General features: G+C 43.0%; 1 protein-coding gene across 1 annotated transcript; it reads left to right on the forward strand.

Moving 5' to 3' along the window:
* Window positions 1-199: 199 nt before the first annotated feature.
* Window positions 200-18,267, forward strand: sp2 (sp2 transcription factor). The gene is given in 10 exon segments (XM_029428354.1): window positions 200-249; window positions 5,264-5,340; window positions 5,665-5,919; window positions 5,921-6,192; window positions 6,194-6,416; window positions 7,231-7,449; window positions 7,909-8,182; window positions 12,961-13,138; window positions 13,526-13,719; window positions 14,522-18,267. Coding segments are annotated over 10 exon segments (1,800 nt in total). The 5' UTR covers window positions 200-242; the 3' UTR covers window positions 14,623-18,267.
* The last annotated feature ends 215 nt before the right edge of the window (window positions 18,268-18,482 follow it).

The raw sequence follows: 18,482 nt of genomic DNA on the forward strand, positions 1-18,482 counted from the left end.
AAACGCCCCCTGCTGAACACAATCTCGACATCCCATTGGTCGAGCCGTCATCATCGAACAACGTACAAAAATCTCCCACCACGATTGGCTTAATCGATTTTCAATCACACGGACAGCTTCAGCTGATTGGTCGTTGCGCTTGTCATTCAACGCTCTATTGTCCGTGGATTGGTGCAGCAGCAGCGCGGGCGGACTCCTCCACGGGGCTCGGTCTTCAAGGCTCACGGAGAGCGAATGTCGTCATGAGCGGTGGGTAGGAATTAAAACATTGGTGTTTATATTACATTCTACTTCGTAAAACATTGTATTTGCATTGAACAGAAAAGAACCGGACATTATGCGGTACGAATAAGTGTGTTTTTAAGGGGGACTCGGGCAGTTTGTTGAACCAAAATAAGCAATGCACTTCCGGAAAAAGGGGCTGCCTTTTTCTGTAACGTTATCAAAGAGAGTTTCACTTGCTAGCTACGCGTCAGCTAGCCAAATATGCGAGTGTAAGCTATGGTTCTCTACTTGTTTCCCCGTCGTTTCCCCCGCACACGTATTCCACAATAACATATAGAGAGGGTGCAAGTAACGGTTCCATCTTGGTTCGTTTATAAGTAGAAACTAAGCTGCACTCAGAACAAATCAGCTTAAGCTAGCTGCTAACCACTTCAGCATACCCCCGGTTAGTCAGTAGTGCTAGTTAGCCAGCTAGCTAGCTACCGTTAGCTGGTTGACCACAGCAAAGCAAACCAACAGTATGTGTTTGATGGCGGCGCTATTTTGAGGCCACACTGTTTTGTGCATTACTAGCAGAGGTGGAAGAAGTATTCAGATATTTTACTTCAGTAAAAGTAGTAATATCACAATGTAGAAATACTCTTCTACAAGTAAAAGTCCTGCATTATCAAAATCGTACTTAAGTAAAAGTGTAAAAGTACTAAGTATTGGCATTAAAATATACTTATGGTGCCAAAAGTATGCAGAATGGCCCTTTTCAGAATCATATATATTGTATTATAGGATTATAATTATTGATGTGCTCATCCCTGTAATGTTGCAGCTGGTAAAGGAGGAGCCCATTCCAACTAGTTACTTTATATACGGCTGGGTATAGCTTATACATCAGTCTATACATCATAATATATTAGTTGATTTATATTTTGTATTAATACTAACTAAGAACATTTACTTAATACTGTACTTCAGTACACATTTAAGGTACAATTTCCATTATATGCAACTACTTACTTCTGCTCCACTACATCTCAGAGGTAAATATTGTACTCTTTACTCCACTACTTTTATCTGACAGCTTTAGTTACTTTTCACGTTACAGTTTGTTTCTTCCTCTTCCTGTCCAGTGTGAAGCCTGTACCTCCAGATGTGTGGAGTGTTTGTGATACACTGTGTGATGAAGTGTTCCTTTATGTGTTGAGAAGATTCTCCTCCTCCTCCAGATAAATAAAGTGTTTAAAAAGCCTCTTGGATCAGCTGTAAAATGCATCGTCACAAAGCTGAAAACAGGCTGTTTTTGTGAGGAGCTCATGAAAAGTAGACTTTTTAGAGACACGTGGTTCTCACAGGACAGAGACGCTACAAACATATGATGATCTTATAGAATATGATGCATTGATGGAGATTACACTACCAACAGGATGTAAAGGAGGGAACATTAGAACAACCTTAAACATGTACAGCAGTAACACACAACACACACATTAATGCAGCAGGAATATTAATCCAGAAGCATCACATGTACTGAACCTCACAGGGAACATACTTTCAGTTTCCATTCTTTAAGTACAGTTTGCTGATCATACTTGTACGGTTTTGAATGCAGGACTTTACAGTGTTGTATTTGTACTTCTACTTAAGTTAATGATCTGAATACTTCTTCCACCACTGCTAAACACGTATCTTAGTCAAGAGAGATTAGTGGCTCAGCAGCCTGTGGTGAAGTTTTTTTGGTTTGACTGAAGTTTTTGGCACCATGAGCCACAGCTGCACTTACGGTATAATACATTCACTTAATGAGGCCGGCAGCTCTAACGGGAAACAGTTCCTGTTTGGTCTGCTGATCGGCAGCCACAACACAGAGTTTATTTTCTGTCAGGGTAAAGTTCAGCGTTTACAGATGAGGTGGCAGAATTAGGCAATTGATGTCGTGGATAAGTATTTTGTATTTTTGACATTTCCCTCATTACAACCAATTTATATTTTGTGTTTAAATGATCTGTATTTGACTGTGGTTGTAATTGAGCCCCGGTTTGTGCTTGTTTTACTATGGTACTACTATTACATTGGAGTCACAGAGCTGAGCATGTTTTTCTGTTAAATAAATACATGGCAATCTATAACAACTAGTCCAGATGTTTGTCTGTCCAGTGCATGATGAAAAAAGGTGACTTTTAAACTTGTTTCCTAATCCAACACGGTGGCTGGAAGTGAGTCTTATTTATCTACATTGGTTTTACTTTTTTTTCTGTCTTACTTTGTGCACTCATCCATATCTCTCTTGTGCTGTGCAAGACGAGCAAGGAGACATGTTATTTCCTGCTACATAGCTTTTTTTATATCCTGTAGCAGAAGGTATTTCTTTAATTCTCAGAAGAGTCTTTGATGATTCTGGAAATACTTTCAGAACCGCTGAAAATGCAACTGTTTTAAGTTGCAAGTTGTTTATTTTTAGAAAAACAAATGCTTCGCTCTGTGACTCCAACGTAACAGCAATACTTTGCTTCAGATTCGCACACCGCTGTACTTTATGGCTCATCATTGCAATGGTGAAATCAGCATCGCTTGCAGTTAGAATAGATCTATAATGAATCAGCCTTTCCCAGCAGCCAGTGCACTTCTCACTTGTAGTGCTGGTTGCCAGAGCAGCGCTCTGTGGCTGTCATGTGGTTAAGTGTCACCTGCTGTTTGATTTCAAGTGTTTGCCATCTGACTGGCTTGAGCTCAACTGTAATGTACTCAAAATACTACACATTTTAATATTTCAGTTTGTTTTACATGTTCATGAATGATAACAGATGTTGAGTGAAACCCATAAGAGCAGTGGAATATGTCACTCAGTGTAAATCCTAAGTGCCACTTTCCTCACAGCAATTCTCTTTGACAGTAACAGCCTCAACCTATTTTGGCCATTAGGCTGCATCGCCTGCTACTCAAGATTTACTCTGCTCTCAAAGTACCGGGCAGCCTGCCCTCAATGTACTTATGCTGACTGTCATAACATACATATAATACAATAACAATACATTCAGTCTTAGCCTCACACTGCATTCCAATGGTGCATTTATTTGCTTCGAGATCATCTGAATTGTTGCCAGTATTTTGACATTTGTTGGTCAAAGATTTTTCATACTTTTTAAGGGCCAAACATAACATCTGTCAGTGTCCGTCAGCTGTCTTCAGGAAAACCGCCTCACTAGATGTTTAGTAAAAAGGATCAGTTACTTTACATGAGCTTTTTTAACAAGATCCAAACGCTGCTTTTGTTTTAATTATGTTTATAACACAACTTGTTGTCCTTGATCTTAAAAAGTGTAATCATCATGTAGATCAGGGGTCGGGAACCTTTCTGGCTGGGAGAGCCATAAAAGCCAAATATTTTTTTTATGTATTTCCTTGAGAGCCATATAAATTTGAATGCAACTTTATGCGTGCATTTTTTAAGAATAACACGTCTCCGAGTACTAATAGAGGTATCAGTGTTGCATTGAACAGGAGCTCTTTTATTAAATAAACTAAACACTTACGTTATGTAACTCATTTATGTGCACGTTTCAGTGTTTACTGCACAGGGTGTCAAACTCAAGGCAATTATATCCGGCCCGCGAGAAAATATCATATGTCCGTCATAACTGGCCCGCTGGTTCTAGTAATTAAATCAATGCATGGCACAACCACGGGGAAATACATTTGAGGAAGAATCTAAATATGTGAATGAAATGAAAGTTTTTGGAAAGCAAAGGGAAAGACAGCACAGATCTCTGGGACAATGTGAGCGGGACTGTTTGTGCGACATAACGAAGCATCTCACAGTTAAACCTGCAGCTTCAGGGTCCTGTGATCAGACATGTGTGATGCCGAGCTGCCTGTGGGAGACTCGGATGCAGAAGGAAACTTTGGTCACTGCGTGTTTCCAAACACTGACAAACATCTCCCCCGCTGTGTTCCCGACAGCATTCTGCTGATCAACTGAGAGACTTTGCAGCTCAGATATTTAAATTGAACTGCTCAGCAACCCGTCTGCAGTTGACTTAAATATGTTCCATATCTTTTTGCACTTTATGTGTACCCTGTTCAATAGATGTAGTCCCAGTTTTTAATGTTGGCCCTCTCTGTGAATGAGTTTGACCCCCCCCCCCCCCCCCCCCGGTCTACTGCTTGCTTTGCGCAGTCTTGCGACGGGCGGGGCTCCGCCCCCTACACACACACACACACACACACACACAGCGGAGGAAAGGAGAGGGGAGAACTAAAAACAAATCCGCTGCTAAATGTTTTACTTTAAAATGGCACAGTGTAATTATTTATTACTTGTTAAGTTAAAAAATGTCAGCTCAAAATTGTCTGCGAGCCATATCGCGTTATCGAAAGAGCCATATATGGCTCGCGAGCCATAGGTTCCCGACCCCTGATGTAGATTATCAAATCATCAAAACATAGTTTTAGCTGGTTCATGCAGTAGCACTTAATGTAATTAAAAGCTTTATTAGCCTACATTTAAAATACTGTATAACAGATATAGAAATGCTGTTTTAAAGGAGCATGCTGGTGTTTTTACAGGTCATAGCATCATCTACTTATTTGCGTTATTGTTGACAATTTTCTAAATTATTTTAAGGATTGTCAATTATTTTTCTTACCTCCTGGAGAGCTTTAGTTTATGTTGTCAAAAACTACCTTCAAAAGTACCTATTTGTGACAACTAAATAGTGCTTAAACAAGCAGGTTTAACAGTTCAACGTTGAATTATAAAGGGAAGAATATTTTATTGAAACCTGACATTTCTTATTGCTTTAAGAGATGGGAGTTATACTCCACAATATTTACAAGTGAATGCACCAATAAGCGTAACTGAAAGCCTCATTCGTGTAACTGGTGATGATTAATGATCATGAATACAGGGAGACATTATCCAGCTTGTCTTTCTTAGATCTGTTTCTGTTTCATAGGAATGTCCTGTGATGCCCTTGAACAGCCTAACCACTGAAACTAGATGCTGCAGGCAGCCTGACTCTGACTCTGCTGTGTCTGTGTTTTCCAGAACAACAGGACAGTATGGCCACCACTGTTGCTGTCAGTCCCAGTGAATACCTTCAGCCCTCCACCGCTTCCTCACAAGTGAGTAACGGCCAGATGTCGTGTCCCTCTTCTCTTTGCACTCCGGTTGCACTCTCCTGACGTCGTTGTCTGCTAACCCACGATGCATTCACGTCGCTGCACGCTGGAGGCGCATTTTTGTGCCAGGATCGTTCTGAGTTATCATATCAATATAAATTTAATATTGTGATATTAAACCAAACAGAGGCTGCCTGTCGAATGCGCAGCGGGAGATTATTTAATCTTCTTCGCTCACCTTATTTCTCTCTAACAGTTTCTGCTCCAGCTGGTTTTCATGCAGACTGTGTGTGTTGCATCTGACTTGTTGTGTTTGTCTCGCTGCAGGACACCCAGCCCTCTCCTCTTGCTCTCTTGGCTGCCACCTGTAGTAAAATCGGCCCTCCTGCTGCTCAGGCTCCTGTCACATCTCCTCCTGCTCAGCCGCAGCCTCGCAGGCTCCTCCCCATAAAGCCGGCTCCAATCGCCCCCGCTCCACCCAAAAACCTCAGTTTCCTCTCAGCCAAAGGAAATGTGATCCAGCTGCCTGCGGGCCTGGGCTCCACGGCCCCTGGCAGTCCCATAGTGCTCACTATCCAGCAGAGCCCCGGCCCGCACCAACACCTCAGCCCCCACCAACATACAGTACCAGATGATGCCGCAGATCCAAGGTGCCCAGACTATCCAGGTGATGCCACAGGGAGGTCAGATCCAGCTCATACCGGGCACCAACCAGGCCATCATCACCACACCCATGACCGTACCGGCTCCCTCTGCCGCCACCACTCCCGTCACACCGCAGAAGACTGTATCCATCAAGCCCTGCCCCAGGTCGCGCAAGCCAAACTACTCTGCTGCTAACATGGTGCAGCTGCCCCGGCGGGCTCACGCTGCCACTCAACGTGGCGACCGGAGAGGTGGGCGGGACTCAATTCATCACAGAGATGGCAGCTGCCCCTCCCACTCCAGGAAAGGGACGACGAGGGAGGAAGAAGAAAGTGGTTCTGGCTGCTTATCCTCCGCCTCCTGCACAGGCTGTCTCTCCACCCCCCGAGCAGATGGAGACCATCCTGATAGAAGCTGGCGACAACATCATTCAGGTACATCTGGCAGAAAGGCTTTCAAAGCAGGTTCCCTCCCTCCTGAGGAACACGTACAGTATCTGTGATCAAATATTCTAAACTTTGAATTTGTATTCAGCCAACAATTGAATGTTAATGGAGATAATCGACTGTTTCTACTGAACAAGAGCTGGAAAAAGCTCATAAGTGAACCCTGAATTGAGCGTTTTGTCCATAAATAATCAAGTAAAGAATTAACGCTCATATAAAACAGATTGCAGTTCATCTTCACAAATCAAACTAATTGTTGAATGAATTCAAATCAAGCTGTAATTTACTCTGTGTCATCACGGAGTAAACTAAACGTTTCTCTAATACATATTGTTATATTAATAATGAATAAATGGATCAAATGTATGGCTTGTAATACCTGACTGCTGCTCTCTGCTCTACAGAGCATCTTAATCTTTCAGCTCCCTCAATAACATTGTTTCCAGCTGCTGTTTAGCTAAAAACCTCTAAAACCCACCAAATACTACCTGCTCAGAACCAAAGTGAAGTTAGCCCACCAGCTAAACAGTCGGATATTTTCATCTGGAGTTGGTTAAAACCGAGCTAAAAGAAGAGTGAATATAGGACTTATATGCTGTTAATATGTCTTTAGTGTCAGTGTTGTTCTTACAGCTTGTTCACACAAGTGGTGTTATGGTGGTCTAGTGATGAGAGAGGGGAAGGAGTCAACCCTGTAATAGTTCAGTTATTGGTCTACAGTCTTTTCCCTTTAGTGTATAGTCCCACTGCTCCATTGGCTGAGAGCATTGCAGGATAACCTCTCCTGTCTCTGTATTTGCAGGCAGGCAACAACCTACTGATCGTGCAGAGTCCCGGGCAGCCAGCTACGGTGCAGCAGATCCAGCTGGTCCAGTCCAAACCGGAGTCCCAGGTGGTTCAGATCCCCCAGCAGGCGTTGAAGGTTGTGCAGGCCGCCTCCGCCACATTACCGCCTGTCCCGCAGAGACAGTCTGTCCCCTCGGGCCTGCAGGTCACTCAATCAGAGCCGACACCAACACAGGTATCCAGAAATACTTCCAAACTATTGTGTTTTTAACTGTTTTATCAACTCTGACTTCTGATGCATTCAAAGCTGTTGTGAGATTCTAGTGAACGTTACGCCTGTGAAAACATACCAGTCCCTTTGAGATCAAACATCTCTTTTACGAGACAGACCTGGTCAAAGTCAAAATCACAAAACATTAAAGCTGTTTAAACTCTCACATGGAAAGAGAATAGTTCAGTACTGCCTGTCGGAGCCACGAGCATTAAACTCTTAGTTTTATTCAAATGGGTAAGAAGAAAGATGAGGAGGTTAAAGAAATCGTGAAAGGGTTAATATCTCCCGTAGCTATTTATTCTATTTCTTTATCAGCCTTCACAAAAGATATTTACCTTTTTTATTTAATGTGACGTAAAGCACAAACTCCACATGTGCAATCCAGTTCAGGTAAAACCTCTGAGCGTCTTCTTCCCTCAGATCCTCTTTAAAACGGCTTCGGGCGAGTGGCAGTCTGTCCAGATCCAGGACTCGATCTCCACGACAACGACTCCCACCACCTCGCCGCTGGCCGGCATCAAAAGGATGCTGCCAGGGGGGCGGAAGGAACGGACTCTGGCAAAAATTGCTCCGGCGGGGGGAATGATATCGTTGAACACGTCGCAGCTCTCCTCAGCGACCCAGGCAGTGCAGACGATCAGCATCAACGGGGTCCAAGTTCAGGGAGTTCCTGTCACCATCACCAACGCAGGAGGTGAGCTGACGTAAAGGCGCGACACACCGAGCAGAGTATCGGCCGTCGGTGGCCGTCTGTAGGTCGAGTTTTTAAGCTGTGTCCCGCGCCGTCGGCACCTTTTGGCCCTGCCTCTGCAGATTCAGCAGGTTGAATCACCAGTGGAGACTCTCAGCTAAATAAGGCACTCTGATTGGCTGTTCATACATCCATCCATCGTCTACCACTTATCAGGGGTCGGGTCGCGAGCCCAAGACTTCCCTTCTCCAGGCCACATCCTCCAGCTCCGACTGGAGGATCCCGAGGCGTTCCCAGTGAGGAGATAAAATCTCTCCACAGAGTCCTGGGTCTTCCCCGGGGTCTCCTCCCAACTGGACGTGCCTGGAACACCTCCCTTGGGAGGCGGCCAGGTGGGTCCTTACTAGATGAACCACCTCAACTGATTGGCTGTTCATCCATCCATCCATCGTCTACCGCTTATCCGGGATCGGGTCGCGGGGGGCAGCAGCTCCAGTAAGGAACCCCAATCTTCCCTTCTCCGGACTACATCCTCCAGCTCCGACTGGGGATCCTGAGGCGTTCCCAGGCCAGTGAGGAGATATAATCTCTCCACCGAGTCCTGGGTCTTCCCCGGGGTCTCCTCCCAGCTGGACGTGCCTGGAAGACCTCCCTAGGGAGGCGCCCAGGTGGCATCCTTACGAGATGCCCGAACCACCTCAACTGGCTCCTTTCAACGTGAAGGAGCAGCGGCTCTACTCCGAGTCTCTCCTGATGGCTGAGCTTCTCACCCTATCTCTAAGGGAGACGCCACCCGTCTGAGAAAACACATTTCGGCCGCTTGTACCCGTAATCTCGTTCTTTCGGTCATGACCCAGCCTTCATGACCATAGGTGAGGGTAGGAACGAAGATCGACCGGTACATTGAGAGCTTTGCCTTCTGGCTCAGCTCTCTTTTCGTCACAATGGTGCGGTAAAGTGACTGTAATACCGCCCCCCGCTTTTCCGATTCTCCGGCCAATCTCTCGCTCCATTGTCCCCTCACTCGCGAACAAGACCCCGAGGTACTTGAACTCCTTCCCTTGGGGTAATGGCTCATTCCCTACCCGGAGTAGGCTATCCACCGGTTTCCTGCTGAGAGCCATGGCCTCAGATTTGGAGGTGCTGATCCTCATCCCAACCGCTTCACACTCGGCTGCGAACCGATCCAGTGGCTGTTGAAGGTCACAGACCGATGATGCCATAAGGACCACATCATCTACAAAGAGCAGCGATGAGATCCTCAGGTCACCGAACTGCAACCCCTCTCCTCCACGACTACGCCTCGATATCCTATCCATGAAAATCACGAACAGGATTGGTGATAAAGCGCAGCCCTGGCGGAGGCCAACATTCACGGGAAACGAGTCCGACTTACTGCCGAGTATTAGGACACAACTCTCGCTTTGGGCGTACAGGGATTGGATGGCCCTCAAAAGTGACCCCCTCACCCCATACTCCCGCAGCACCTCCCACAATATCACCTGGGGGACCCGGTCATACGCCTTCTCCAGATCCACAAAACACATGTAGACCGGATGGGCGTACTCCCAGGCCCCCTCCAGGATCCTTGCAAGAGTAAAAAGTTGGTCTGTTGTTCCACGACCAGGACGGAATCCGCATTGTTCCTCTTCAATCAGAGGTTCGACTACCGGCCGAACCCTCCTTTCCAGTACCTTGGAGTAGACTTTACCAGGGAGGCTGAGAAGTGTGATACCCCTGTAGTTGGCACACACTTTCTGGTCCCCCTTTTTAAATAGGGGAACCACCACCCCGGTCTGCCAACCCCTAGGCACTGTCCCAGACTTCCACGCAATGTTGACGAGGCGTGTCAACCAAGACAGCCCCTCAACACCCAAAGCCTTCAACATTTCTGGACGGATCTCATCAACCCCTGCGGCTTTGCCACTGTGGAGTTGTTTGACTACCTCAGTGACTTCCATCAGGGAAATTGACGATGATCCCACATCAGCTTCCAGCTCTGCCTCAACCATAGAGGGCGTGTTAGTCGGATTCAGGAGTTCCTCAAAGTGCTCCTTCCAGCGGCCGATAACCTTCTCAGTTGAAGTCAGCAGGGTCCCACCCTTGCTGTAGACAGCTTGGATGGTTCCTCGCTTCCCCCTCCTGAGGTGCCGGATGGTTTTCCAGAAGCACCTTGGTGCCGACCGAAAGTCCTTCTCCATAGCTTCTCCGAACTTCTCCCATACCCGCTGCTTTGCCTCTGACATGGCAGAATCTGCCGCCTAGGGTGCTCTGGTACCGTACTCTTATGTTCGAACATGGTGTTTGTTATGGCCATTCCATGACTAGCACAGAAGTCCAACAACAAACGACCGTTCGGGTTTAGATCAGGGAGGCCCTTCCTCCCAATCACGCCTCTCCAGGTGTCTCCATCGTTTCCCACGTGTGCGTTGAAGTCTCCCAGCAAGACTACGGAGTCCCCTACTGGAGCCCGCTGCAGGGCTCCATTCAGGGTCTCCAAGAAGGCCGAATACTCAGAACTGCGTTTTGGGGCATAGGCACTAACAACAGTCAGAGTTTTCCCCCCCATAACCCGACGGCGTAGGGAGGCGACCCTCTCGTCCACCGGGATAAACTCCAACGTAGCGGAGATTGACTGATTGGCTGTTCAGTTTGAGCAAATTAGTGCCAGAGAAGAGAAAAGGACGAGAGGAAAAACAAACAAACGACTAAAGTTTAAGAGGCTTTTAAAATGTTTCATCTTCGTCTCCTCTGATCGTTCATATTCACGTCCACCTGGAGTAAAGCGTTCAGTGAGAGTTGTGTGGAAATGGTCGTCTGCTTTGTCTTAATGTGTGTTTCTTAACAACAGCTTGTGTATTTACAGTCGGAGGTCTTCCGGTCTTTTCTAGTGACGAGTACAGTCTTGATTTGGCTTAACGCTGTCCATAGTAGTGAAACGACGGGGCGGAGGAGATCGATAGACAGGACACGTGACCGCGGCTTATTCTTTTGTGGAAACCGCTTGTATGGATCAAAAAGCTCAGTAATTCCTTTTTGTACATTACTCCCTTGATACTTTGCCCGTCTGCTTGCCGCCTGGCGACTCGGAGCTGGTGCTGCGCCACATGGAAATCATGTTGGAGAAAAAAAAGTAATTTTCTCTAAATGAAAGATATATATTTCTTCAAGGCTTATGAAAAACCGCCAAAAATGAGGCAACGAGATGCAGCAGCAGAACTTGGTTTTTCCCAGACTACCCTGGGCAGTCGACTCTAGTGATGGAGACAGAAAACAAATGCACACGGCGAAAACACCTGTGGCTGAAGCCGCCATTGAAATAAAAATGAATATATAGCAAAGCTGTCTGTTTTATTAGTTTATATTCATGTAATAATATATATATATATATATATATATATATATATATATATATATATATATATAATATATATATATATATATATATATATATATATATATATATATATATATTATATATATATATATATATATATATATATATATAATATATATATTATATATATATATATATATATATATATATATATATATATATAATATATATATATAATATAATTATATATATGATATTATATAATATATATATATAAATATATAGATTATAATATCCTTATTATATATATCTAATATATTATAATCTATATATTCTATTATATATCTCTAATATATCTATTATCTTATTATTCTATATATATTCTCTCCTATCTTCTCTACTCTCCTATCTCTCTTCTCTCTATAATCCTATTTCTATAATATTATATTATCTATATATATATATTTATAATTATATAATATAATATTATATCAATCTCTATATATATATTCTTTATATATATAAATATTATATATATATATAATAGATATTTCTAATATCATCCGCTTCACCACGAGAGCGGCGTAAACAGCTGAGTGATTATTGTGAATGCTCCGATTTAATAAATGTAAATAAATAATGCTTCGCTTGTGATGACAGTTTTGTTGACTTTGAACAGCTTGCACCTCGGCGTTGTCCAATGTGCTCCAAGCACTTTGGATTTATGATGCATTTAGTGACTTCTCTCTCCCTGAAGTGCTGGAAGTCCCCCATCACACCCCTGTGCAGGCCCACTCTGAGAAACACACTCTTTAAAACTATTCTAAGGCAAATTAAATCACTGATACAGGCGGTGTGATGTAAACTCCCCAGTTTAAAATGAGTTTTTTCCTCCAAGACGACAGAATTACTTGATTAAACACTAGACTGGGAGCAGATCCTTTACAGTGTGATACAGGGACTGAACATTTCATTTGCCAACTCAAGAATTGGAGATAGAAACTACAAATTCTATATACATATGAAGAGTTAAGGTGCTCTTGAAGATCGTCAATCTGAAGCTTTAATATCCCTTTTTGTAAGTTTTTAATTCAAAGTTGGTCGGTAAAGGATAATATTTCCTTATTGCTCAGACCTAGAGGGCAAAATCAGCAGAAAGTGTTCCCCCTGAGAATGAGTCAAGATATTGAGTCTTTTTTTAAACCACAAAATTCAACAATAGTTTGAAAAACGAAGAAAGAAAATCTAAATCTCCCTCAGTTTAGAGCACGCTGTCAACTCGTTGCTTTCATGTGTCATTATGTTATTGTTACCGTTAATCATTAACAAGTGTTTCAGTCCACGTTGACTCAGTCGGCCGGTGGTCTCGTTACATGTGTAGAGGAGCTTGGCTGCCGGATCCCTGCTGTGTCTCTTACTGTGTGTTTGTCTCTGTGCTTGTCAGGCCAGCAGCACCTCACGGTGCAGGCGATGCAGGGCGGAGGCCTCCAGCTGGCAACAACGCCGGGTCAGCAGGCCATCCAGGTAGACCAGACGCTCACCCTGGAGCTGCCCGGCCAGCCGGGAGAGAAGAAGCGACGCATGGCCTGCACCTGCCCCAACTGTAAAGACGCAGATAAGAGGTGAGTGTGTGAAGAGACTAAAATGTGCCAATAATAACATTTTTACCCAGGTTTCTTCTGGCTGCTGCGTGAAACATTAAATACAAAAGACAAGAACTGATTTGGAATTGTGTGGCTTCACAGGAATAATACTGGAAGTGGGAATCATACAAACAAACATACACACTGTGAATTAGTTTCCTGCTCTTAGACGTTTTGAGAACTTTGTCTTCTGTGGATATTGTTAGTGTGTTGTAAATAAAGTTTAGCGACTGACAATCAAAAGGTTTTTGCATGAACAGAACAATTCATGCTTTTAAGTCCATTTTGGTGCTGAATCAATGAATTCAACCCCTGGAAGCTGTACATCTCACTCTTTATGTTTGTATGTGTGTGCACGCTCTGCAGGCCCGGGGAGGTGGGGAAGAGGAAGCACATCTGCCACGTCCCCGGCTGCGAGAAGACGTTCAGGAAAACGTCGCTGCTCAGAGCTCACGTCCGGCTGCACACCGGTGAAAGGCCCTTCGTCTGCAACTGGGTTTTCTGTGGGAAACGTTTCACGCGCAGCGACGAGCTGCAGCGGCACGCCAGGACGCACACAGGTCTGTCTGCTGGAGACACTGAAACACATGTGAACACACACATTCATTCACAGCGTTACAGTTTCCCATAAAGATTCCCATAACACTCAAACACATACGACCGGGTGAAGGAAACACTACAATGAGGCTTTTCTAACCGGAGATTATGAATTAAAACAATAAAAATCACACTGAAAGAAGTGAAGCAGGGGAAGTGATGATGTCTCGTCTGAGAAACATCCCATGAGACAGAAGGCAGAGAATATTCTGAAGGATCAGTTATTAAATCAGGTCAGTGATGAGATGCAGCGTCTTTGATGTTCGTGTTTATATGAATACATTTAGAGTTTGGCTTGACTACATAGCTGAAATCAAATACTGCTAAATAAATGATTTAAATATATATATCAGGATATGTGATGTCTTCACAAAACAAAAGCTTCAGCCACCATTTATTTAGAACTTTTTAATTAGAGCCGGGCGGATAACACGTGTTATCTCGTGGAACACATCTCGGTGTTTGCATGTCGGACGTTAATTAACAACTTATTGTAGAGAAACACAAAAGATGTTTGTAATTAACTCAACAGTATCACTGATGCAGAGTTTGTCCGACAGAGCGCTGAACAGTTTATTGTATGCTGTAGAATGTGAGCGTAGATCGATCGATGTACCAAGTAAAGAACATGACATCATCGTATATTCACTTTGAAATGCTCAGCTAGTAAACTGATATTATTGATTTGTGTTTGTAAGATCATCCTCGTCTTGTCTTTGACATTAGAAACATTATCACGTCACTTTCTCTTTGTTTCCCTCACAGGAGACAAGCGCTTCGAGTGCAGCCAGTGTCAGAAACGCTTCATGAGGAGTGACCACCTGACGAAGCATTACAAGACTCACATAAACACCAAGAACCTGTGAGCCTGCTGTGTCCTGCAGACAGACTCTGAAACTAAAGACTGTATTAGAGGAAAGGAGGGGCAGAGGAGACGACACCGAGGGAGTGTCTGTGACTTATCCCGTTGTGGGAAATACTCCAAAAAAAGGTCCCTATACTCCCTCTCACTGCTCGAGGACACTGTAGCGTGGTGTACAAAGAAATCCTTCCTGGTGGACTTCTAACTGATCCAGCAAACTTATTAATAATAGTTTATCTTTGTTTTTTCCCCCTCTGGTCAGAACCAGCTCCGACTGAACGTGCGAGACGACGAGGCGGCCGGGCTTCAGACGCAGATGCTTAACTCTGCTTATTTATAAACTTCTCTGGAGGAAGAACATACTCATAATTATTCAGACGCCAACACCACAGGACTTTAGTCGCTCTCCCCCCACACCTGCTTGGTTTTTACTTGTTTGTAGTGAAACATTGTGAAATCCCAGAAATTGGCTTTAAAGAACCAAAAAAAAGGCAAAAATTCAACACCATTGTTTTGTAAATTGAACATATGTTTTACCTCAGTGGAATGGTTACTGTGTTTATACGTCTTTGTGTTTCAGCAGGAGGCTGATTTAAATCCTGTACACCCCCCAAAATATTTAGGGACTATTACATAAAAACTTTCCTTACAGACTTTTGAAAACGTTTAGAAGTTTACATCGGCTATTAAAGTGTGTGTATGCATACTATTATACATACCATTAATAATGATATTAAACTATAACATTTGTTCCATACAATTGTTAGAAATTGATATGAATTGATATTAAGTTTGTAGAAAAACGAGACGGGAGACTTAAAGTTTTACAGCAGAAATACAAAGTATGTAAAAATAAACATTTTCTGATTTGCTTTGAGGGTACTGATCGGGCTGAGCGCTTACAGCAGACTCGCGGCCGGACGTCTGATGTGTCAAAGCTCAGCGTGGAAGGAGCTCAATATGCAGTTCAGGGCCAGAAGTCACGGTGCCTTAAAAGTGTTCACTCAAACAAACTGGAAGAAATAAAAAGTGAAGGGGTGAACGTGATATGTTGCTGAAGACTGCTGTGGGCTAAATACAGAAACAAAAGATTATTATCTTTGGAGATACAGTTTGCTTAAACCGAAGTAAGCGCGACTGAACATTAAATGTCAGTCAAACTTTGTAAAGCTTTGCAAAGTTTCAAATATTGTCTGGTTGATGGAGAGTTATCGATCAGTTTTGATTAACATAAGTTAATGAAAGGCCATCCTGATGCTCTTAAAGGGGCTCAAGTCTCCATCAGGATTAGTATCATGTCACAAAGTGCAAACATGAAACTGGAGAATGATGGAGGACCCAGGGTTGAGCCTTGTGGAACACCTGATATGACCATATCATATCTGACGGGGTCAAAGGTGAAGCAGGATGTCACCTGAAGTTGTCTCTAACTTCTCAGGTCTGGCATTCTTCAGACGTGCTCATTAAAGACGGAGGAAACGCAGTGAAGCACCTTCACTTTTTCTTTTAAGGCTCGACATGTTTTCTTTTCTTAACAGATGAAACGTTTGTGGCAGACGCATCAATAACCTGATGAGTTCACACATGAATCTGTATACTACCTAACATTCTCTACCTTTTCTAGAGAAGAACTGCGAAACCTTTGAACTTTCTGGAGAGCTTCTTCATGTCTTGTGTTGTGAAGGGGCGACAGAGTTGATAACCCTGAAACAAGTCCACGACCTAAGGTCAAAGAAGTCTCTTGAGTCTCCAGGTGCTACGGATTTACTTCAGTGAAATGTGATCGATCAGCTGTTTGATAAACACGCTCACGCCCTCTTGTTTCCTCTGAAATCCAAACCAGGTTGCTACATAGTTGGTTATCAATGTTGGATACCACAACAGGTACGCTTACGTCTAGGGCTGGGTATCGAAGCTGTCAAGTATGGAGAGTTGGCAACATTTGGCCATCTTCTTTTAACTTGTTCTTTTATCTCATGGTTCCTGGTTTAAATCAGAGCTCTGGTAGTTTTAGACGATGTTCTGTTGAGTTCTTGAACGGCTGCTCGTGTTTTTAAACATTTCTTTTTAACATCAACTTAACCTATACTGCTTTTAACCGGAAACGTTTTCTGTTGTTGTTTTTTTTACCTGAAAGGTTTGAGTATTCATTATGGCGTAATATTTTAGATAAATGTTTATACTTCACCAAGTAAGGTATCAAAAGAAGTATGATACCCAGCCCTACTTACACTGTGTGTACTAATAAATAAGTAACTAAATTCCAGGGTAACTCTGCTATTCTGCTTTACTCACGGTATTATTTTGATTTGAGGATTTGTAGCCTATGCATTGCTGTATGTATATATATATATATATATATATATGATCAGATTTCCAATTATTTGGCCTAACTTGACAATCACGTGCCGAGATGAAAACGATCTTTCTCAGGCCTTTGATTCGTTACTTTGTACATGAGTTTTCCAGCTATGTGATAGCTTTAATTCTGAATTAACACGTGAGACGTTTTTGTTGATATACAGATGACCAGCATTAGGCCTACTGTACAGTATTCACATACTTTAATGTCTTTTGCTTTACAGAAACATTGTTGATCATATCGTTGAACTAATGAAGATTTACTGACCGGTGGCTAACGTGTTATCAGCCAGTTTGAACTCTGAACACCTACTTATTGTTAAAAGGGCTTTTTGGTCAAATGAGCACCGTGCCGTCAGACAGCAGGTAGCGGCTTCACCGCTGTGTTGAGTTTTCACTGTGGCGTGTTTTAATACTGTGACATACACGTGGACGGTGCTGCTTTGCTAAACATCCAACAACCGCTTTGACCAAAAAGCTAAAAGTCAGATTTATTTTTAAAGCACTTTGAAACAGTTTCCCTCAAAGTGCTTCACAGGCGGCGACGGATAAACGTGAAGCTTACATGTAGGTGGCCAATATTTGGTGTATCTTTTCAAGACTGTGTCTGAAGACATGCAATGCCATTGGGGACGGATAGACAGCCTGCTCATATTTATGTTTGTATTTCATGTCTGCATATGTAAATACAGTGTGTGTCTGGTAGACACCGTACATGTAGGGTATTAAAACACAAGTTAAGCTGCCTAGTGTTGCGGTTGGCGTGGCCGGCCCTGAAGGAAATGGACTTTGTACAGTGTGTAAGGAATAAAATATAATGTGACATTGTATAGCTTCATTCCTGCTTTGTATAAGACTTCTAGATCTTTTTTCTATTGAATTAAAGATGCCTTAGACAGCTGCACCCAGTATTCAAAGATGTCCCCCCCCCCCCTGTCTAATTCCAGGTAACAACATTTGTAAAATTCCTTTTGTGTTTTTAACTTGTGTTACATGCTCATGTAATGTGCACTGATTTAAAATCCCAGGTTCCAAAAGTTTAAATTTGATCTTTATTGTAATGAAAAAATAATGAGATTTTCCAAATTGAGTTTATTGCTTGGTTTCGGTGAATGAAACGCGTCTCCCTCCCCAGGCCTACATGTCACTATGTTCTGCAGCCAGTTGTTGTGTTTATATGGAGAACCCAGAGAACCAGCAATTCATTTTATAACTTGTGTAAAGTTGCTAACACATAAAGTTTGCTCCTTTTCTACAGTCACCCCCTCAATAAACAACTCAAAACATTTGTGCTGCTTCTTTCATTGTTTCCTACTTCAAGTCTAGATAAAAACACTTTTAGTCATTTAGTAATTGCTTTATTTTGTCCTTGGTCTTTTTGTAAAAGTGCAACACATCAGACTTTGTTAGGATTAGAACTATAGATTAAATGTATATCATTGTCTCTGCAGTTTAAACAATCACTTCATTATGAGAGAGACGTTCAATGTCAGTAAGATAAAG

Source organism: Cottoperca gobio, unplaced genomic scaffold (genome assembly GCF_900634415.1).
Source record: "Cottoperca gobio unplaced genomic scaffold, fCotGob3.1 fCotGob3_70arrow_ctg1, whole genome shotgun sequence".
NCBI classification, from domain to species: domain Eukaryota; kingdom Metazoa; phylum Chordata; class Actinopteri; order Perciformes; family Bovichtidae; genus Cottoperca; species Cottoperca gobio.